This window comes from Pan troglodytes, chromosome 15 (genome assembly GCF_028858775.2).
Source record: "Pan troglodytes isolate AG18354 chromosome 15, NHGRI_mPanTro3-v2.0_pri, whole genome shotgun sequence".
Classification (NCBI taxonomy): Eukaryota; Metazoa; Chordata; class Mammalia; order Primates; family Hominidae; genus Pan; species Pan troglodytes.
In genome coordinates this window covers 98,005,984-98,028,735 of record NC_072413.2, presented here as the reverse complement: position 1 = coordinate 98,028,735, position 22,752 = coordinate 98,005,984, and the positions used below count along the sequence as shown (strand labels likewise).

Below are 22,752 nucleotides of genomic sequence, written 5' to 3'. Positions count from 1 at the left end.
TGAGCCCACAGGAAAGACTGAAAGGTTGGGCTGATGGTTAAGACACAGGGTCAATTTATAGGATGGCATTTCAGGCACATAGTATCTGGGAAAGAGGGACTGAACTGAAACTGACTGATTCCCTTAACAGCTGGGTGACTTTAAGCAAATTACTTAACCTCTCTGAGTGTCTGTTCTCATTTCTTTCATTCATTTAACAAATATTTATTAGATACCTACTGTATGCAAGGCACTATGGACACAACAGTGTTGTGTTTTTTTTTTTTTTTTTTTTTCCTGAGACACTGGAGTGCAGTGGCATGATCTTGGCTCACTGCAGCCTTGACTTCCTGAGCTCAGATGATCCTCTCACCTCAGCCTCCCAAGCAGCTGGGACCACAGGCATGTGTCACCATGCCCGGCTAATTTTTGTACTTTTTGTAGACGTGGGGTTTCGCCATGTTACCCAGGCTGATCTGGGGCTCCTGGGCTCAAGCAATCTATCCGCCTCAGCCTCCCAAAATGCTGGGATTACAAGTGTGAGCCACTGTGCCCCACCACAGCTGTGTTTTGTTTGTTTGTTTGTTTTTGGAGACAGAGTGTCACTGTTATTGCTCAGGCTGAAATGCAGTGGCCCGATCTCGGCTCACCGTAACCTCTGCATCCCAGGTTCAAGCGATTCTCCTGCCTCAGCCTCCCGAGTAGCTAGGATTACAGGCATGCGCCACTATGCCTGGCTAATTTTGTATTTTTGTATTTTGTATTTTAGTAGGGGTTTCTCCATGTTGGTCAGGCTGGTCTTGAACTCTTGACCTCAGGTAACCCACCCGCCTCTGCCTCCCAAAGTGCTGGGGTTACAGGCGTGAGCCACCACGCCCCGCCAACTGTGTATTTTTAAAAACCTATCCTTGTGGCACTTAGGTTCTGCTAAGGGAGGTAAACAATAACAAATATAAAATTTAAAGCTACAGTATATAGATGGTGATATGTGATCTGGCAAAAAATAAAGCAGAGTAAAAAGAAAGGGAGTGCCCATTGTGGGGAGAGGGATATTAAAAAGACAGGTCAGGGTAACATCTGAGTAGAGACCTGGAAGAGACCAGGGCATAAGCCACGTGGCCACCTGGGGGCAGAGCAATCCAGGCAGAGACTGTCAGTGCACAGGCCTCAAGGAGGAGGCAGCCTGGTGTGTTCAAGGAACAGCACAAGCCGGTAAGGCTAGAGTGGTGTGGAGGAGACAGGGTGCTGTTAGAGATGGAATCTGATAAGAGGGCCGAGCTGAGCAGGCCTGGTAAGCCATTAAAGGAGCTTGTGCTCTCACTCTCAGTGAAGTGGGAAGTTACTGGGAGGGGAGGTGGGTGGTTTGAGAACAGGAGTGACATGATTTGACTTCTTATCTTAAAAAGGAAAATGGGTGAAAAATTGAGACTAGAGAACAGGGCAGAAAGCTTGGAGGGCAGTTACAATGCTACTGCAGCAATTCAGATGCTGGCATTTGGACAAGGCTGGTGGTAGTAGGGCCAGTAGGAAGTGGTTGGATTTGGTGTATATTCTGAGACAGAGCTGGTAGGACTGCTTGATGGATGAGAGACGAGATGTGGAGAGTAGGAGAAAGGGGTCAAGAATGACTGAACAACTAGAAGGAAGGAGTTGCGGAGCTGCCGCTGACTGGGCTGCGGAAGACTGAAGAAAGGACAGGAAAGAGCTGGAGAACCGTGTTAGACATGTTTGAGATGCCTAATTAGGCTTCCAGTAGTGACATCAAACAAGCAGATGGATATATGGGCCCAGAGTTTAGGACAAGTTCTGATGTGGACTGTGTTTTCATCTCCAGCAAGCCACATGGCTGCCTGGGGGCAGGGCAATCCAGGCAGAGATACAGCCAGTGAAGAGGTCTAGAGGAGGAGCACAAGGCCCACGTGGCTAGAGTGGTATGGAGGAGAGAGTCCATTTCATTTATGTGAGTTAAAGTTACCTTGGGCAAAGCAATCAGCAGTGATTGGCACACAGCAGGTATTCAATGATCAAGGTTCTTTTCCTTCCCCTTCCCTGCCTGGCCCAGTCTCTACCTCCTGTTCATCTGAGACTTATTTCCTCAGCTCAGATCAATGTACTAAACATCTGTTTCTTCAAGGTACTACAGGAGCCTGGAAAATGAGAGAGACCAAGCTGGCTTGGGCTCTTGACACTTGGATGGTTCTTTAGCCTTGCCAACTTCAAGTCTTCCCCAATACTACTCATTTTGACTTGTTTCAATATTCCAGTGAAAGGGCAAGAAAAACCATTACATTTCCCAAGAGTAGATATAAATTTGAATTAATAAAGAAAGTTGGTTAGAGTTTGAACTTCAAACCCTTCCATGATGTTTTTGTTTAAAAATAAAACAGACTCAAAATAGTAACTTCCATTTTCATGTGACTAACAAATAGCAATTGTGGATTTTAGATCTTGGTACACTACATTCCTCCCGGAAATAAATCGGAATAAGTCAAATACCAGGAGTTCTGAGAAACAAAAGTCTCTGATTTGGGCTCCATTCTTGCTTGACGGATTATGGGGAAAAAAGTCACATTTAAAATTCTTCATTCTGGGGTGGTAAGGAAATGTAGGCACTGTTCTGGGTCCAGAGGTAGAAGGAAAACTACATGGTATTTCACAAAATGCTCAAGACAGTCTCTGTGGTGTGTAGAAACAGGTAAATGTTTACTTAAAACTTTCAGTTCAGTAGAAGGAAGTCTAAGAAAGTTTTTTAAAAAGGCAAAAGGAGGCTGGGTACGGTGGCTCATGCCTGTAATCCCAGCACTTTGGGAGGCTGAGGTGGGCAGATTACTTGAGGTCAGGAGTTCAAGACCAGCCTGGTCAACATGGTTGAACCCCGTCTCTACAAAAATACAAAAATTAGGCTAGGTGCGGTGGCTCACGTCTGTAATCCCAGCACTTTGGGAGGCCGAGGCATGGGGATCACCTGAGGTCAGGAGTTCGAGACCAGCCTGACCAACATGGAAAAACCCTGTCTCTACTAAAAATACAAAATTAGTCAGGCATGGTGGCATATGCCTGTAATCCCAGCTACTCGGGAGGCTGAGACAGGAGAATTGCTGGAGCCCGAGACAAGAGCGAAACTCCATCTCAAAAAAAAAAAAAAAAATTAGCCAGGCTTGGTGGTGCGTACTTGTAATCCCAGCTGCTCAGGAGGCTAGGGCAGGAGAATTGCTTGAACTTGGGATGTGGAGGTTGCAGTGAGCCGAGATCCTGCCGCTGCACGCCAACCCAGGCGACAAAGCGAGACTGTGTTCCAAAAAAAAAATTAAAAAAAAAAAAAAGGGCAAAAGGACAAGTGACCTGTGTCTACCCCAAGAGCCAGCTAGAACAGCTTGCCTGGTGGTAGAACAATAGTCTTGTAGGCAATGGCAGACAAAAATCCCCTAGGCAGCTGTAAAACACTGGCCCAACCTCTCAAGCTCCTATTACTCTCTAGGCGTGGGACCCAGGCAGCAGTAAATCATCACAACCATCAGTGCTCTGTGGAGTGAGATCATCTGCAGGGATTCCTTAATGAAACGTGATGACTTCTCTGGCACTCCAGCAAGTGGGGTGTGCTGAGGACACCACGTTTTTCTCAGGAGATCAGTTATCAGCTTTTCCACACGTTCTCCTGAACCAGCACACAAAACGGCCCACGTGGCACCATGGCACCGACCTCAGGACTGTGCCGAGCTAGCTGGATAGCTTGCTTGCTTTTCCTTAAGTTCTGGTTAAAATGCACTGTACCAACTGCTCATTAAGGTCTTACTGTGTGTCAAGCAGTTGTAGGTGCCAAGGAAACAAAAACAGGCAGGATTCTGTTGTTTTTATGAATTCTGCTCTCATGGAATTCATAGTCCAATAAGTAAATGCATCTGAGTCAAAATCAGACTTCCTTTTAAAAACAAATGTGGCCAGCCAGGTGTGGTGGCTCATGCCTGTAAACCCAACACTTTTGGGGGCCGAGGTGGGTAGATCACATGAGGTCAGGAGTTCAAGAACAGCCTGGCCAACATGGTGAAACCCTGCCTCTACTAAAAATACAAAAAAATTATCTGGGCGTGGTGGTGCATGCCTGTAATCACAGCTACTTGGGAGGCTGAGGCAGAAGGATTGCTTGAATCCAGGATGCAGAGGTTGCAGTAAGCTGAGATTGTGCCACTGCACTCCAGCCCGGGTGACAGAGAGTGAGTCTGTCTCCAAAAAAAAAAAAAAAACAAACCAAGAATGTGGCCCTTCCTTCTGCTCTCAGGGCTGGGGATGTGTGGAGGAGCGTGTCCACAAACGAGGCCTACAGGCACGTGTGGATAACCTGATGGAGCCGGCCCCAGGATGTGCTTCCCCCTTTATATTCATGTAGGAAGAACTGCTGTAATTCATAAAGTTTATATTATCCCATTTAATTCTAACAGTGTTATGGAGTTTCTTGGTGAGAATCACTCTCCCCATTTCAGCTGACACTAAGAAAGATCAAGAGACTTGCCAAGCCCACCAAGTTAGTTCATAGCGGCACCGAGATTATAAAACCAAGTTCTCTGATTCTCATCCCAAAGAAACAGAGAACTTAGTTTATAATCTTACTGCTCTGCAAAACCTCCCCAAGTGACTGGTGGTTCACCTACCTGTCCTTGACCTGCTTCTGTCTGCTCTCAATTTTTCTTACCCGTACCTCCACCCTGCATTTGCCTCAAACTTCCCATCTCCATGAAGGTAATCTTCTGCTTTTCCTAAGCCAATGGTTGTTAAGTCTGCTCTCCAGATCTGCAGCATCAGACTCACCTGGGAAGTTGTTAGAAATACAGATTCTTAGGCCTCGCCCCAGATCTACTCAATGAGAAATTCTGGGAGTGGGGTCCAGCAATCTGAGTTTTAATGAGCTTTCCAGGGATTCTGCTGCATGCTAAAGCTAGAGAACCCCACTGAACTAAGCTAAAAAGCCAGGTACCTCTAGAGTCCCTGTGTTGCCCCACCATGATCATGGGGCCCCCACATACACAAACTCCATGACTAGAGAAGAAAGTCATTTGTCTGACACCATGCAGCAGTCACAAATGCAGTCACATCCAGTAAAATTTTTCAGGGCCAGCTTAGGCAAAAGCTTGAAGCAAGAGGTAACAGCCCTCCCCTTTGTGGTCTACCCTTCATAATGATGGCCCCTTTTTCTCAATCAGTGCAATGGCCTTTAATTCAACCCCCTCCCACCTCATCAGACCCAGCTCTTGACCCTTAGATTAGAAGCCCACCACAATGCGAGTGGATGTGTTCATACATAACCCTCTTCCCTAACCATGAAACGTAATGAAAGGCTCCAAGCTCTGTTCAAGAGGGTAGATGGGGTACTTCATCTAGAGTAAATGCTAACAATAAAACGTGAACTACGCAATTGAGCTACTTTCTACAAATTACAGAACGCTTCCATAACTCTCACAAGGATCACAAAAGCTACTTTTGAAACAGACATTAGAACCCAGGGGCCTATCTACTGTAACACGCCAGACATTATATAAATTCTTGTTAGTCATCTAATGGGGCTATTATAAAAGTTCTGGTCACTCTGTAAGGGCAGGGGCCCATGTCACCAGAGCACACTGCCACATAAAAAGAATTTCTTTGTCGCAAACCCAGGCCATTAGAAATAATGCAGAGACACACGACTAAACAAAGGATAACTTCCTGAATCCAAAGTATCAAGTTTACTGAAAAGGGCAGGGGACGACCTTTACGGTCCGACTTTTCTTTGTGGAGATCTAATGATCCTCTTATCTACTCCCTTGACTGGCTAACAGGTCTGTAGTTTTCTCTTAGAAGAATGAAAGGTGGTTATTCTCTTATTGTTTTAATGTCTACCGCAGCAACATTTGGAGGAATAAAAAAGGCCCGTAGAGGTAGAACTGAGGTTCCCGCACAATCACTCTTTGCCCATCAATATGGAATTTATGCTCAGTTCTAAAATGCACAAAAATTGCATTTGAAAAATGAGAAGCTTTCAGAAGTCGGAAGTGTGTGTGTGCGCGCGCGCACACACACACGCTCTCTTCCATATGTTCCAGAGAGGTGGAAATATGCACAAGAAGAATCTGATGACCCTCCCATTCCGCCTCCTTTATTTTCATTTCTTAGAAACTCCTTCTATTGGAACATCCCTTCCCACATTTATATCCAGGGATAGATTCCTGGAGAAGAGAGGGAGTAAGATTCACAAAAGATCTAATTTGGAGCACTAATAATTACAGCAGCTGAAAAGCATACGAAAGCAAAGAGCCCTGTTAACAAAACACTATCAGGGCACTTCCCAGAAAACAGACCGGCGATGAGATTACTACTAAAAATAATGAAGACAAGAAGAGCCAAAATCAAATCTCAACTATGCAGACAGACTTGCAGAATTTTTCACCTTCACTGCTACAATCAGCATTTTTTAAAAAGAGCAGTAGACTGCATGAGTTGACAAAGGAAGAAAAACAAAAGATAGCAAGAGACTCATTCTGGACACACAGTTGCTATTCTGTATTCACAACTCTACACCAGCAACAGCAGCTCAAATAAGGCACAAGGTGGGGTCCTGGACAAATTCACCCGTGATCAGACCAATTATCCACGCTGCACTTCTGCACACAGTAAACACCCCTGACCTGCACCACCTCTGCACCTCCCACCCCCATGACTGGGATAAACCCCACCACAAGCTGAAAAGAACCCTGTTTTTTTTTTGTGAGAACCAGCCAGAGCCTAAGCTGTCATTACACAGCAAAAACCTAGCGAGAACAAAAAGCCAGCAGCAGACTGATGTAGAAAGCCCAGAACATACCTGAATTCTTCAAATGGAAACATGACCTAGTCAGAGACAATTTCCTTAGATTGTGTGGTAGTCTTTTTGGTATGGAGGACAACCATTTAGTTAGTCAGATGGTGCAAAGTGCAGAAAAATTAGGCGGGGTTTCCACACCCCCCAATATTCTGAAGTAAAAGGCTTTCTGCAGACAGGGGCCTGCAGCCTCCAGCTCCGCCAGCTGCTGACAAGCGGCAGCTAACAGGGGAGGCAGCTAGAAAACCATGTGATCATTCCAGCAAGTCTGATTAATGCAGTGTATGCTTAGGCTCCAGGCTGGGAACTGGATTAGTCTAGAGAAAGAAGTCGAACCCAGGGCACGCCTGGGATCCTGGGTAAAGCATGTAACACATCCCACCCCCTACCAGAACTGTGCAGGTTGGGGAGAGAGGAGAGAAGGCTGAAAGGAATGAGAATGCAACCTGTTCCGCTGTGATCTGCCTAATTACCTCATCTTCCTCTGGCTGCTGCTGCTATAAGCTCAGGCATGACCAACATTATATGTGAACGTAAGTACTGAAAAATTCTGCAGAATTCTGTATTTTACCATTCCACTACCAAACACTATTTTAGCACAAATGCATAAGCTGCTTCAGAATCACAAGTCGCATTTTATGTCCACCACTTTACCATGACCAGCGTGACCTTACATGTCACTCCTTATTAGTGATCTCATTTATTTGATTATTCATTTATCGAGTATATAGTATGTACCCGGTTCTCACCAATTCCTTGAAGCACAAAAATTGCTATAATCATTTCAGAAGAGAAGAAGAAGGAAACGAGATGCCAGCCCCCAAAAGAAAAATGTTTATCAGGCTGGCAAGATTTGGCAAATGAGCTGAGGTTGTATTCTGAGACTTGCCATGAAGGAAAATCTTCAGCATTCGGGTTGCAACTCTTTGTGAAATAAGCAAGGCAGATCTCAAATAAAAACGTATGAGTCACTCTTGACGTTTTTTCTCTCCCTTGACCCCAGTGTCATCAGTCACTAACTGTAATCGACCTGGAAAAGGTGGCCTGAAGCTGCCCCTTTCCCCTTGCCCACTCACGCAGCCTGGGTGTGCCCTCAGCGCCCCTCACTCAGCCTCTGGCCTTAGGAAAATTGCTCTGGCTGAGTTTTAGAGAAGGGGTGGAAGAAGGAAAACCAGTTACCAATTCTGATTTTGATGCCTCTGTTTAACCCTGCATTACTAACTCCTCACAGCTCAAGAAATAAAGTCTTTTACGCCTCTTCATGACATGCAAAGTCTTATTTCTCCAATTCTTTCTTCCACTAAAACTCTTCACAAACCTTCAAATTCAGTTAGACATTCACAGTTCCCAAAATCTGTCAGGACCTCCCTTCTCGGGCCCATGGACCAGCTGGATGAGGTTCTTTGCTGCTCCCTAATGTGAGCCGCTGCCCACGTGCTGCTCCCTCTCCGAGGGGCTGAGATTCCCACGGGGCAGCGCACTGCTCTCTCTCCTTGGCTGCCACCTGCATGGCATCCGACATTGTGTTTGCCTCTCCTGCAAATCTAAGAGTTCCTTGAGGACAGGAATGTGTGAAGTTAATTTTTGTATTCCCAATGCCTGACATAGCACTTGACAAAAAGGAATTATTCACATAAGGTTTGCTGAATGAACCTCTTTTGCCTCAGCTTTTATCAGGGAGAAGAGTGATCCAGTACATACATTCACACGAAGGTGCTCTGGGACAAATGTATCACTCTTCATACAGTTATCTCCGTCTCGAAGAGAAGCAAGAGAGTCCAGGTCTTGACTCAAAGAAATGCAGTGACAAAGGCCAAACGAGGCCGACTGACGAGTGAGGGAGGTGTCTGGGGGAATCCTGTGGTCCCCCAAACCACACAGCAATCACCTAAGCTGATCTGAAATGCCTTCTGCAGTATTCGTGACCAGCATCTGCCTGAGACCTTCTGGTGATGGCAGCTTCTTGGCAGAATCATAATAACAGGAAACACAAAATATTCAAGTCATTAAATAACTCAGTTTTAAGTCCCAGATCTGCCCCTTACTCTGTGATCACTGACAAGCTACTTAAATTCCCTGGGCCTTGGATTTACCCTATATAAAACCAGAATAATATTGATACTGCCCACGCCTCTCTCATAGGAGTGTTGCAAGAAACCAATAAAGTAGGAGTTGGAAAGTTCTTTATCAAATATATTAAGTTACATAAGTATCTTCATCAGCTTTATTATCTCACAAGATGATCTCTAACCGGACAGCTCTGATGATTGGGTGATTCTTCTTCATGAAGAGACTACCACTCCTTGGAAGTATCCTGTCTGCTCAATGGGTGGCTCATTTAATTTTGTGGGGACCTCTAGACTCTGTGCCTGCTCTCCACCAGTGACTCAAGACTCTCCTTTTGCAGGTATAACCAGCACCTTTCAGGGCAATTCATAAGGTCCTGGTAGAGGACAGTTGGTAGAAATGGTGAAAAATCAAATCCCAGCACCAAGCTCATTTTACACATAATATTAAGAGATTCTCCCAACTTACTAATAGGAGACAGAGGCCAAAGTGGTTAAGTAACTTGTCCAGGGTCATACAGCTATAAGTAGCAGAGTAATGACATGGATTCCGGCTGAGCTAACTCCAACATGCTCTCCTGGTGTCCTTACACCAATGATCCAACCAGCTCAGGCTGCCTCCAGAAGAGGACTTATTTGATAGACTGTCAGGCAGCCTGTGGCCCTGCAGAGGCGGTAGGACACTGACCCTTTTGGGCTATTTTATGTAGCTGGCCAGGTGAATCCCCAAATTTCATGGCCAAGCAAGAGACCTGCCAGGGCTAAAAAAAAGTGCCTCAACTGTTCCAGGAAGTGAGAGGTAGACACCTCAGCTGACATGGCATTGGGGTCCAAATGGGAACCAAGTCTGCTTCAAAGGCTAGAAATCCTCGACCACTTGATTACTGATAACACCAAAGTGTCAGAAACAGAAACATAAGTGAGGGTCCGTGACTCCTGACAACTCCACTCCTGTCTGGAATAGGGCTCAAAAAGGCACTTCTGTGACCACATAATGTGCTTTTTTGTTGTTGTTGTTTTTGTTTGTTTGTTTGTTTTAGAGACGGAGTCTCGCTCTTTTGCCCAGGCCGGACATTTGTTTGTTTTTTGAGACGGAGTCTTGCTCCATTGCCAAGCTGCAGTGCAGTGGCGCAATCTCAGCTCACTGCAACCTCTGCCTCCTGGGTTCAAGTGATTCTCGTGCTTCAGCCTCCCGAGTAACTGGTATTACAGGCACGTGCCGCCACACCCAGCCAATTTTTGTATTTTTAGTAGAGACGGGGTTTCACCATGTTGGCCAGGATGGTGTTGATCTCTTGACCTTGTGGTCCACCCTCCTCGGCCTCCCAAAGTGCTGGGATTACAGGCGTGAGCCACAACGCCCAGTGATTTTTTTTTTTTTTTTTTTTTTTTTAATGGCACTCCAAGCCATTCACCAACAACTCAGGCTCAGATAATGCACACTCCTACTCTGGGACTTAATTTCCCTTTGTACCATGAAAGAATAGCCAGATGTTAAATTTTTAAATTAATAAATAATTAATTATTATTATTATTTTTTTGAGACAGAGTCTTACTCTGTCACCCAGGCTGGAGTGCAGTGGTGCAATCTCAGCTCACTGCAACCTCTGCCTCCCAGGTTCATGTGATTCTTGTGCCTCAGCTTCCCCAGTAGCTGGGATTACAGGCATGCACCACCATGCCTGGCTAATTTTTATTTTATTTTATTTTTAGTAGAGACAGGGTTTTGCCATGTTGGCCAGGCTGGTCTCGAACTCCTGGCATCAAGTGATCTACCCACCTTGGCCTCCCAAAGTGCTGGGATTACAGGCATGAGCCACTGTGCCCAGCCAATAATTGTCTTATTTTTAAAAATAACACTTCCATGGAACCCTAATACATACAACTGATCAAAGTAGAATAGTTCCGGCTGAAGAAGGTGGAGGGGCCCTAGAGTCCCTGCTGCAAGGCCTTCCCTCTCTCTTACCAGGACAGGCTCAACCTGAACACACTGGCCTAAATGAATCTGGCAGTCCCTGCCGGCGCTAATGATCTGTGGGGCTCTCCCAGCTACAAACTGTCACACTCACCCTAGTTAATCTGGATTCACTTCCTCTTTCTAGTGTCATTCCTAAGAATACCCTCCCTACCCCCAGCAGTACTACCATGGCAGAACACTCATCTGCAGTTACTGGACATGTGAGCTGCCCAGGACTTCTCCGGAGAAACAAACATGGAGACACTGATACAAACACAAACATGAACAGGAAATGTCCCTGGGTTCCTGACAATGTGGGAAAGCTAAATGAGAATATTTTAAACAAGTGTCCTTAGCTTAACCGGTACCTTAGTTTTGCAACCCATGTCTTTTCATATGAAATGGTCAACTGTCCAAGAAAAGGAATTTATGATTTGTTAGTACTGAATCGCATTACAGTTCACTTGGAGGCCAATAAACAGAGAGTTTAAGGCCCTGATGTCCCGTGGACTTGAGACCTTACAATCAACATTTCCTCTGCCACTTTTTTAGGCTGTGGGCACACAGCCATGATGGACGTGAAGCAAAATAAGGGCTGAGCATCTGAACAGAATCTAATGTGCCAATCAAGTAAAAAAAGAACTCTATTTCAACATTTACTAATATGCACATTCACTTCTGTGCTGTGTGGAGATGAAACAGAAGGAGCCACAAATGGAAGTCAGCTATGATCATGACTAAAAATACTATTCTTTTCTCATGGCCCAATCAAGGATCTTTCCAATGGCCAGGGGGCTGAGCGGTAATAAGAGGAATTCAACAGTGTCTTCAGAGGCCCATTTCTCCCTGGTTTCACTTCTACAACCCTAATTAAGACCCTTCTAGCCTCTACCTGATCTCCTGCCTGTCTTACTCCCTTCCTGCACAGTTTTCAACCCTACCAATTGCCAGTTAAAAAACCCACAACTCAAAAACTAAAACTAAAGTGTTCATATGATCCAGCAATTCCACTGCTAGATATATACCCCAAAGAAAGGAAATCAATACACTGAAGAGATATCTGCACTCTCATGTTTACTGCAGCACTGCTGACAATAGCCAAGATTTGGAAGCAACCTAAGTACCCATCAACAGATGACTGCATAAAGAAAGTGTGGTACATATACACAGTGGAGTACTATTCAACCATAAAAAACAATGAGTCCTGTCATCTGCAACAACATGGATGGACTGGAGGTCATTATGTTAAGTGAAATAAGCCAAGCACAGAAAGACAAACTTCACATGTTCTCACTCATTTCTGGGAGCTAAAAATTAAAACAATTGAACTTGTGAGAAGAACGAGAGCTAAAAATTAAATTTAAATTAAAAATTAGAATAGGGGCTAAAAATTGAAACAATCGAACTTCTGAGTAGAATAGAGAGTAGAATGATGGTTACCAGAGGCTGGGAAGGGTTGGGGATGTTCATGGGTAACCAATGGGCAGGGGACTGATTATATTTTATCTATTAAAATAGAGTTAGAATGAATAAGAATCAAATGCTAGTATCTGATAGCACAATAGGGTGATTACAGTCAACACTAATTTATTGTACATTTAAAAATAACTAAAAGAGTATAACTGGAATGTCAGCAACACAAAGAAATAATAAATGTTTGAGGTGATGGATACCCCATTTGTCCCATCTGTAATTAGTTATTACACATATCTGCCTATATCAAAATATCTCATGTACCCTATAAATAGAAATATCTACTATGTAACCATAAAAATATAAAAAATAAACCTACCATTCTTTTTTACTGTCTGCATAATAGTCTCAGCCCCCAAACTTGGCATTTGGCTCCCGCACAATCTGACCATTGTATGCTTCAACCCAGCTCTCAAACTTGCCAACCTGGCCCCTCGGCATGGCCCTGCACTGACTCCGCACCCTAACCATATCACCTCCACCTGTGCTGTGTGGAGATGAAACACAAGGAGCCACAAATGGAAATCAGCTATGAACATGACTAAAAATACTATTCTTTTCTCATGGCCCAATCAAAGATCGTTCCAATGGCCAGGGGACCCTCGGTCCCGGATCCATAGTGCTTCCACCTTCTCTCCACAAGTGGCTATGGAAAGGTATGATTCTGAATCCAGTTCTACTCCTATCTCCCTGAGAAGCCTTGGGCAAATTCTCACCAGCCTAAGTCTCAGTTTCCTCATCCTAAAATGGGGAAGACAGCATGTATTTTGTGGGGATGCTGTGATGTGCATTACACACATTAACCACAATCAATGGTAGCTAATATTATCAAATATGCCTCAAAAACCCATCGAGTTGCCCTCCTGACCAAAACCAGTCTCAACTGATCTCTAAAACTCCTGAATTCCTATCACAATCAATAACCATTTTTAAAATGTTCACACATTGTCTTATGCTGAACAACTCAGTTCATTACGTGTCTTGGGACCCTAGTCAAAGAGAGTCCCTGGGGATGGAACTAGAATGGCTGGAAGGTGAGGCCTGAGGGGTTTAACTCCCCACAAACTCAAAGAGAGTCCCTGGGGATGGAACTAGAATGGCTAGAAGGTGAGGCCTGAGGGGTTTAACTCCCCACAACCTCCATCAGACAAGAAATATACACACAATCTAAGTAATAACAGCATGCTTGGTATGCAAATACAGCTTCAAAAGGAAGCCATTACAATTCTGGGCCACTATCCTCAAATTATCCTATTTTGAAATCGTGGGGAGTCCACTAGCACTGACCTTGGTTTTAGTCCTAATCTTTCACAAGGCACAGCAATTCTTAGTCATACATAGTAAGTCTTAGAGACGGTTTTTCTCACAACTCAATTGTTTCATGTGGCTCTCAGATTACTAATGAAACAGAGCCAAGATCAAAAACATCTCAAGAGAAAAACGAAAACCACCACCAGGACCATAAGCCAAAGGAAGTGTCAACTCCATGAAAGGGGGGCCCTTGCCTCATCCTTACCATTCTTTCCCCAGGCCTGGCACACAGAATTGTTCATCTGTTGAGTTAATTAATCAATGGTTTGTGGACTTAGAGAGATTTAATAAAAAGATGAAATTAGATTAAGTCAGCAGTCCTCTTTCCAGTACAAACATCAAATAATAGGGCAGATTACCCTTTTGAATAAGCAAGTGCAGCTGCTCCAGTGTCACCCTGATTTACTGAAATCTGCTAATTAAGAAGGTATTTCCAGGAAGAAAGGAATAATCAAGAAGATAAAATCATGTAAAGCAAATACATACATTCAATAAAGAAATATATACTAAGCACCTGCCATGTGACCAGCACTGTTACACCCGAGGCGGGAGAAGAGGTCAAAGAAGATTCAGACGCACTTCAGGCCTTTCCAACAGTTAGAAACAGACCCCATAACCTAAAAAAGCTGAAATGATAGTTAGCAATGGTAAATCAATACCAAGTATATGAAGCTGGGGTATAGGATTTTCTATTTATTCCTTTAGTGTTACTAGATTTTTTTCCACTTCAATTCACTGTTCTTATCAATGTCCCTTTTGAACCCTGGCTCCATTATGAAGTTGCTGAATGTACCTGGAGTGTGAATAGCTGGGCTGTGGTCCCAGCTCCATTCCTTAACAGCTGAGTGTCCTTTGGCAAAACACTTTAACTGTCAGCATCTCAGTTTACTCACCTGTAAGTTATAAATAATAATTCCTATCCTGCTTCCTCACACAGAAATCCTGAGGATCAAATATAATAACAGGTGTGCCAATCTTTCGTAAATTTTAAGTGCTATACAAGTCAACAGTAGTACTATTATTAACAACAACAAAAGAAATTATCCCTTTGCACTTTGTGTCATTTGAGATCTTGATAAGGCAGGAATTTTAAGTCTTCATCCAGGCCATATAATTAGATTATCCTTAAGAGCAACTTACTATCCACGTGACCAAGAGACTATAGATAAACACCCACAAGTACAGGAATGCAGGGCTGACAGAGTATCATAGTCAATTTAGTCAAAACTTTACTCTCGGGCAATAGTCTAAGCCATCCAAGATGCTTATATGCTCAATATTCTTATATGCTCAATATGTACTAATTATGTCGAAGTCTAATTTTCAAAAAGCTAAAAACACAGCTCTCATAAAAATATTTAGTATATATGTGTCAAAGGTTGATTAATCTTGCAAAGTTAGATATAAAACTGGTTAATGTTTCATTTCAGAGCAATGAAACCATAATCTTTGAGGTTATCTTTTCTATTAAAACAGGAATCATTTAATTTCTACTGGACAAAAATCATTTGTAACATCAATTTTCTATAAATTAATATCTAACTTTACAGAGTGTAAACTCTATTCAAAAGTAAGTCAAATAATTACCTTCTCCAGGAATGTTCTATGTCCCTTCAGTGGACTTTCCAAACAAATGCTTTTGAGTGACACTGAAAGGGCACACAATAATCTTTTTGCCTTTTCTCCAAGTTTTAGATAACATTTCTAAAAATCTTCAAAATATCTAAACATAGCTTATCATCTATTCCAATGAACTAGTTAATAAAAAATTCTCTCCTATCTGGCCCATTTTTGTATCTTCCTCATTCACATGTTCTTTATAAAAATCTTCAAGTGAATAAAGTCAATCATAAATAATTGCTTAGTTTTCTTAGGACAAATCATCTTGAAATCCAAAGTTGAGGAGGGCACTATGTTCCAAAACTTCCAGTCCTCAGTGCCTCTCTGCATTCTCTCCAACGACCTCACTTTTGGATCTCCTAAAGATGAAAAACGGAACATTTGATTCACAGGCTTTGTAAATTCCCTAGAGGTCTGGCTATTCTGAGGCAGTTGCCATAATTAACCCTAATTTCCTCATCTTCACAAACCCATCCCTGTCACCCTTTTCTTTCCAATATAACAATGCTTGGAAGTCAAAACCAAAATCACTACAGAGGTACGAACAAACAAACAAAAAACCTGCTGGGCACAGTGGCTCAACGCCTGTAATCCCAGCATTTTAGGAGGCCAAGGCGGGTGGATCACCTGAGGTCAGGAGTTTGAGACCAGCCTGGCCAACGTGGCGAAACCCTGTCTCTACTAAAAATACAAAGAATTAGCTGGGCGAGGTGGCACATGCCTGTAATCCCAGCTACTTGGGAGGCTGAGGTAGGAGAATTGTGGAGGTTGCAGTGAACTGAGATGGTGCCACTGCATGATCTTGTTGCCTGGGCAACAAGAGCAAAACTCTGTCTCAAAAAACAAACAAACAAACAAAACCAACCCACACTAACTAGCACAATAATGACGACCAAGTTCTGATTTTTTATCTTGCCCAAATTCCTACCTAAGGGGTCTAGGAGTCATGCCCTACAAACCATAAATTCTCATCAGATGGGTTTTATTTTAACCCTGTATATCGTGACTTACTTTCCAATCTGAGTGACTCTGGCATAACAAGGAAGAAAATCAAAATGTTTTACCTCAAAATATATTTCCTTGCCATACCTTGAAATTGCCCTGCAAAGTCTCTTGTGGGAAAAATCTGCATTCTATAGAGAACCCCCTCTTTTCCCTTTGTTTTTCTTCCTTCCTTTCCAGATCCAGGAGACAATCAACTAAGAGCCAGTCCAATAAGAAACATTTTACAACGTGCTCTCTCTAAAGTCTGAGAGTTTCCTCTGCACAATAAAACTTGGTCTCCACAACCCTTTATCTTAACCTGAACATTCCTTTCCGTTAATCCCAGGTCTTCAGATAAACTTAACCAATTTTCAACCAGAAAATGTTTAAATTTACCTACAGCCTGGAAGCCCCTGCTTTGAGTTGTCCTGCCTTCTGAATCAAACCAATGTATTTCTTAAATGTATTTGATTGATGTCTCATGCCTTCCTAAAATATATAAAACTAAGCTGTACCGTGACCACCTTAGGCACATGTTCTCATGACTGTGTCATAGGCCATGGTCACCCATATTTGGCACAGAATAAATCTCCTAAAATATTTTACAGTTTGACTCTTTTCATCAACAACAATACGAAGTCAAAAAAGAAATCTAATTAATCTGAGAATGTCTTCTTCACATGTGTATTTTCCACAGAGGTTAGGGAACTGGAATGATTGAATAAACAAACAAATAAATTGAATGGACTAAAAAAACAGAAAGAATGAATGGATTCCAAAGGTTTTAGCACGTTAAAATGTCTTTCAAGAAACCAAGAAAGGAAGGCAATTTCTGGAGACTAGTCCAGTGAGGGCTTCAGAAATGAAGACTACATGAATGAACACTGTGGGAATTTCAAGCATCTAACTGGCAAGGCAAGATGGAAGACATTTTATTTTGAAGGTAGGGAGATCAAGGAGGGGAATAAATATGCACATCTGAAATGAGGCCACACGGGTGTGTTCTCAAAGAGAGCAGTAGTTCCCATGTTTTCAGAGCCTAAGGTATGGAGTCTAGGTACCAATGCTGACCATGCAACCCCTTCCTAATCTACAAGTACTAAAAATGAAAACCTTCATTTAATACATGTTCTCACTGGAGAAGGAGGTAGAGGGAAGGCAGATATAATCATAAAGAAGTTGCACAAACATATGCCTAAGAGAGTTGTAATCTAAGAAGTCTTACGTGAGATAAACGTGTTTTGTTTCCTCAAAAAGCTAATTTTTCTTTCTCACATTTCATTTCTGATAATCAGGCCTTCTCTATTTCTGATTTCCTACTAAGATGTAAAAAGCAGTGTTTTTTCCCTCATCTAAAATAGCACTGCTTCTTAGTTTCAAAAAGTTCTATTTGCATTTCATCTCATGAGTCTTGCAGTGTTGCTTATATTCCTTCTTACAAAAAGCCCCAACACCCAACATACAACCATGGTATTTAAATTAATAGGTACAAGGACAAATTGATTAAGACCTTCCCATGGATTGCTAATGCCACACTGGGATTTGTTAGGTGACTGACTACATTTGAAAATGCAGTTATTTTTTAAAAGATATATTCATACTACCATGAAAAAAATGGGCATTTGATTATTTTCTAAGCCTCCTTCTCAAGCCATTCAACTCTTTCTTGGACCCGAAAGCAAATACTGAATACAGAAGAAAAAGAAGGGTAAAGGAGTAGTTGCCTTCAGACACTAGAACAGGCACTGAATGAACCAAACCTTGAGAACCACTGTGTTACACGCAAGAACATGAGGGTTTCATATATTTCATTAATATGGTAAGTGACCTAAGAAAAGAGTCAGTCTGATCTCCTCACTTTGAGCAAAGAAACAGAAAAACGCAGCACCTTGCCTAGGGTCACACAATCACAGTCAGAGATGGAATTAGAACTGAAGTGTCCTGATTTCGAACTCAAGTGTTTCTTCTCCACATTAGTGGCTCTCAAAAGCGGGGTCATCCACCAGCCATATTAGCATCACCTGGGAGCTTGTTAAGGATGAAAAATCTCAGATCCCGCCCCAGAATTAGTGCATCAGAGGCTGGAGGAGAGAACCAGCACTGTTTTAACAAGCGCTCCTGGGGATTCTAACGCATGCTCAAGGTTGAGAACCACTGACTGCCCTACACCAGCAGTTCTCAACTGGGGACGATTCTGGGCCCCAGGAACATTTGGCAACGTCTGGAGATACTTTTAGCAGTGACGACTGGGAAATGAGGTTGGGTGTTGCTTCTAGCATCCAATGGGTAGAAGCCAGAGATGTTGCTAAACATCCTACTATGTACAGGTAGCCCTCCACAACAAAGTATTATCTGTCAATAGTGCTCAGGTTGAGAAACTCTTCCCTACACCTAATAGTGGGAGGGCAGAACTAGGAAAGCTGTCCGTGCTTTTCTTTCTTTCTCTCTTTCTCTCTCTGTCTCTGTCTGTCTCTCCCTCTCTCTCTCTCTCTCTCCTCTCTCTCTGAAAGTATCTATCTGCTTTAGCTGGAAGTTCAGTTCTCTTTCATAAATGCATCCTGTGAAGCTGTACCTCCCCGCTGGAGTGCCTCCAATAGGTAAGGCAAGCCGACACACTTTGAGTCTTTGGCTACTTCTGAGATCAGAGCCTCAGGCCCCTTGGCCAGTCACTCTCACAGCAAGCAGCTATATCTAATTCCCAAGGGTATCACGCAAATGTTGGCATTTTTCATGAGTGCCATGATGTGAGTAGATAAGAGAGCAGCACAGATCTTTTTTTCAAAAGTCAGAGTTCCTCCTGTGAAAGGAAAATAAATCTTGGGGCCCCCAAATCACTAAGCTAAAGGGGAAGTCAAACTGGGAACTGCTTAGGCCAAACCTGCCTCTCATTCTATTCAAAGTCATTCCTCTGCTCACTGAGAAAAATCTGATTTGCCTCCTCTGGAAAACCTAAGCAGAAATTCAAAAGAATGCAACCATTTGTCTCTCACCTACCTGTGACCTGGAAGCCCTCTCCCTGCTTGAGTTGTCCTGCCTTTCTAGAGGGAACCAATATATATCTTACATATACTGATTGATGTCTCATGTCTCCCTAAAATGTACAAAACCAAACTGTGCCCTGACCACCATGAGCACATATCGTCAGGACCTGTTGAGGCTGTGTGACAGGCGCACGTCTTCAACCTTGGCAAAATAAACTTTCTAAATTAACTGACACCTGTCTCAGATATTCGGGGTTCACATTCTGGTAACCACGAAGGGATTCTGAGTGAAGGTGCCCCTAACCTTTGACAAATCTCCTATAGGTGCTTGTACCAGCTTGAGCTATCTTTATGGCTCAAACCAACAGGACAATTTGCTGAGGCCTGGAAGCACCCCTCCAGAGAATCTCTGATTTCCCAAAATCTGGATGAGATTTAAAGTTTATTTTGCTGTACAACTCCTTTTTTTTTTTTTTTTTTTGATGTTTTACTCGCTTCCAACACAAAGAAGGCAAGTTTTTCCTGCTTCCACGATGGAAGGCAGGAACTCCTTTATGGAGTTTGAGCTCGCTTCCAACAGGGAAGACGAATTTGAGATTTTTCCTGCTTCTTGGATGGCACAGAGCAGTCTTCAGACTGAGACCCATCCATAGGCCTAGGTCAGTAACTGAATTGGGGTTTGTCTTGGCTAAAGTTAAGATTAACATGCCGGGCGCAGTGGCTCACACCTGTAATCCCAGCAGTTTGAGAGGCCAAGGCGGGTGGATCACTTGAGGTCAGGAGCTCGAAACCAGCCTGGCCAACATGGTGAAACCCCATCTCTACTAAAAATACAAAAAACCCAGCCAGGTGTGGTGGCAGGCACCTGTAATCCCAGCTACTTGGGAAGCTGAGGTAGGAGAATTGCTTGAACACGGGAAGCGGAGGTTGCAGTGAGCCAAGATCGCACCACTGCACTTCAGCCTGGGCGACAGAACGAAACTCTGTCTCAAAAAAAAAAAAAAAAAAAGATTAACAACCAGCTGGTTTTATTTTCTCCTTACCATTAAAGCATTCAGTAATCGTATAAGTTGTGCCATCGTTTGTTTTGCTTGACTGTTTTGTCTTTGTTTCTGTTTTTGTTGTTGTTTTGGTCTTTTTCCCATTGGGTTTCATCAACTCTATCCGACTTGATCAAATCCACAGGAAAGTTCCAAATTATGGGGAACGAGGCCTCTAAGGTGGCTAAACCCCCCTCACCCCCAACACACACAAAAGTGTTGTCGGTGTGGGGGGCGGGGGGGGGGAATGGCCAGCAAAAGGGGGGGGAAAAAAAGGAAAGATTTTTTGACTACTTAAAGGGCTTTATTTACGTCACACGGCCACCTTTTTGCTAGCCATGCCAAACCAAAAGAGTGATGGCTGTCGCCCCATGCTGCAGTTCCATAGCTAAGGGTTCTGCCTTCTTCTTTTTTTTCCACCAGGACAGCCTGGGTTTGGTTCCTAAATCAAGCCCTTTCTGGTTTGATGCTTGGTACTTCTGCAATAGTAGCAATTTGTGCTAGCTGAAATATGGTAATGAGATTTTAAAAGTTTTTTTAAAGAAGCTCAATGGTTAAAAGTCAGTTTAATTAAAAGGTAACAACCAAGGGGTGTGTGTGTGTGTGTGTGTGTGTATTTAAAAGGCCTTCATACTTTTTGTTTTTCTCCTAGGACACTGTCTTTTTTTTTTGAGCGAGAGTTTTCTTCTCAGTTGATTGAATTCTGTTTTCTTCATTTACTTCTGCTGTCTCTCCTTTCTCTTGCACTCTCTGATGCATGAGGGACCAGGACATACTTATCCCTGCCAAGTAATATTAGGTGTCAAAATGTGGCATAGGGGTTACAAAACTATAAACCCAGCTTAAAACAGAATGATCTTTGCTTGTATAATTTTTAATAAATAAGATATTGATATTAATTTAATGAAAACAGCTACATCTTGAATTATTTAGTAAAATTACCATAACTTCTAATCTTGTGGCTTTAGAAAGTCTAGTCCACAGGCAGTAAGGAGGTTTGTCTAGAGAAAGGACTGCTGTTGTCTTTATTTCAAAACTATAAACTAAGTTCCTCCCAAAGTTAGTTTGGCCTATGCTCAGCAATGAACAAGGACAGCTTGGAGGTTAGAAGCAAGATGGAGGCGGTCAGATCATATCTTTTTCACTGTCTCTGTTACAATTTTGCAATGGCAAGCTTCACAACTTTAAATGATGACTGTTGTAGTTTTCATAAGTAATCTAGGTAAATGATTAGAATAAAATAATTAGGTAAATGTAATGAAATAAATACTTGTAGACAAACTTGTCATAATTTAGAATCTAAAGTTAAATTAAATAATAGATATTTCATTATTTAGGTATATTCCAATAAAAATATATTGTAGGAAAACATTCTAAAAAAATACATGTGTCCTTTTTAAAAAGGTGAACAATTTTTGTCTAATTCAAAGCTTATTTAAAAGTTATGTATAAAACAAGGTAAAAGGAACCAGGAAATAAGAGAAATATATAGAAAGTTACAGCAATAAAGAGGTATTTTTTGGTAAGAAAGCTTAAAGAGAAATAATTTTATATGAGAAACAATCTTGAATGGTAAGTGCAGTCCTAGAATAAAATGACTGGTTATTTAAGAAAGAGGGACATTCGGGAAGTCCAAGCATGTCATGAATGGTGTATGTAAGTCACAATAAGAGGATTTATTAAAAAAACAAAACTTTTATATGATCAAATTAAAGAGAAATTAAAATGGTCTTTCTAGAGACTGAGTTTGATGTTAAAAAAAAACCACTTATACACTAAAGAACTGACTAGAACAGTAACATTTTCTTAAGGGATTGATTTACTCTTAATAAATGATAAGAGATTTTAATTTTTTTTAACCCAAAGTTCAACCTTTCTTGCATCTTGCCATTTTCGGTTTTCTCTCCCCTTTTTAAAGGTGTGAAATAGTACTGCCCTCCTTCAACTCATTTTCAGTTCATAAAAGGTTTTTTTCCCTTGAGTTCTGTTTGTTGTGGCCTGATGCTAACATTTGTTTGTTGGTTGGTTGGTTGGTTGATTTTGAGACACAGTCTCACTCTGTCGCCCAGGCTGGAGTGCAGTGGCACCATCTCAGCTCACTGTAACCTCTGCCTCCCGGGTTCAAGTGATTCTTGTGCCTCAGCCTCCCAAGTAGCTGGGATTACAGGCGCACGTCACCACATGCAGCTAATTTTTGTATTCTTAGTAAGGACGGGCTTTCACCATGTTGGCCTGGCTGGTCTTGAACTCCTGATGTCAGGTGATCCACTGCCTCGGCCTCCCAAAGTGCTGGGATTATAGGTGTGAGCCACCGCGTCTGTCCTCTAACATTTTTTTAAAGGTCTAAAAGGAATGTTTTCTTCCAATATAATCTGTGCACTGCAGAAGGTCTCTTCTTTTGCCTTTTGGTAATTGGTCTAACAGATTTTACATTTTATCAAAATAATTCCTATGCCATTATTATTAAATTTGGTTTGCTTAGGAAAAAACTGAGATTAAAAAAAAATTTTTT

At 42.5% G+C, this 22,752-nt stretch overlaps 1 protein-coding gene across 5 annotated transcripts in view; it reads right to left on the bottom strand.

Annotated features, from left to right (window-relative positions):
* The window catches only part of EVL (Enah/Vasp-like), a 172,355-nt gene that overhangs the window by 117,535 nt on the left and 32,068 nt on the right, over positions 1 to 22,752 (bottom strand). The window contains exon 1 of one of the 5 annotated variants that reach the window (XR_010151267.1): positions 6,812 to 6,957. The exons of 2 other annotated variants lie outside the window; for them this stretch is intronic. Coding sequence is in view for 2 of the 3 variants with exons in the window: in XM_009428455.5 (XP_009426730.1) it covers positions 6,812 to 6,834 (23 nt within the window). In the remaining variant the exon portion in view is untranslated. Of the gene's footprint in view, positions 1 to 6,811; positions 6,958 to 22,752 lie in introns of those variants that run through there. 2 more of the 5 variants (XM_009428455.5, XM_009428454.5) reach the window with 2 other exon arrangements.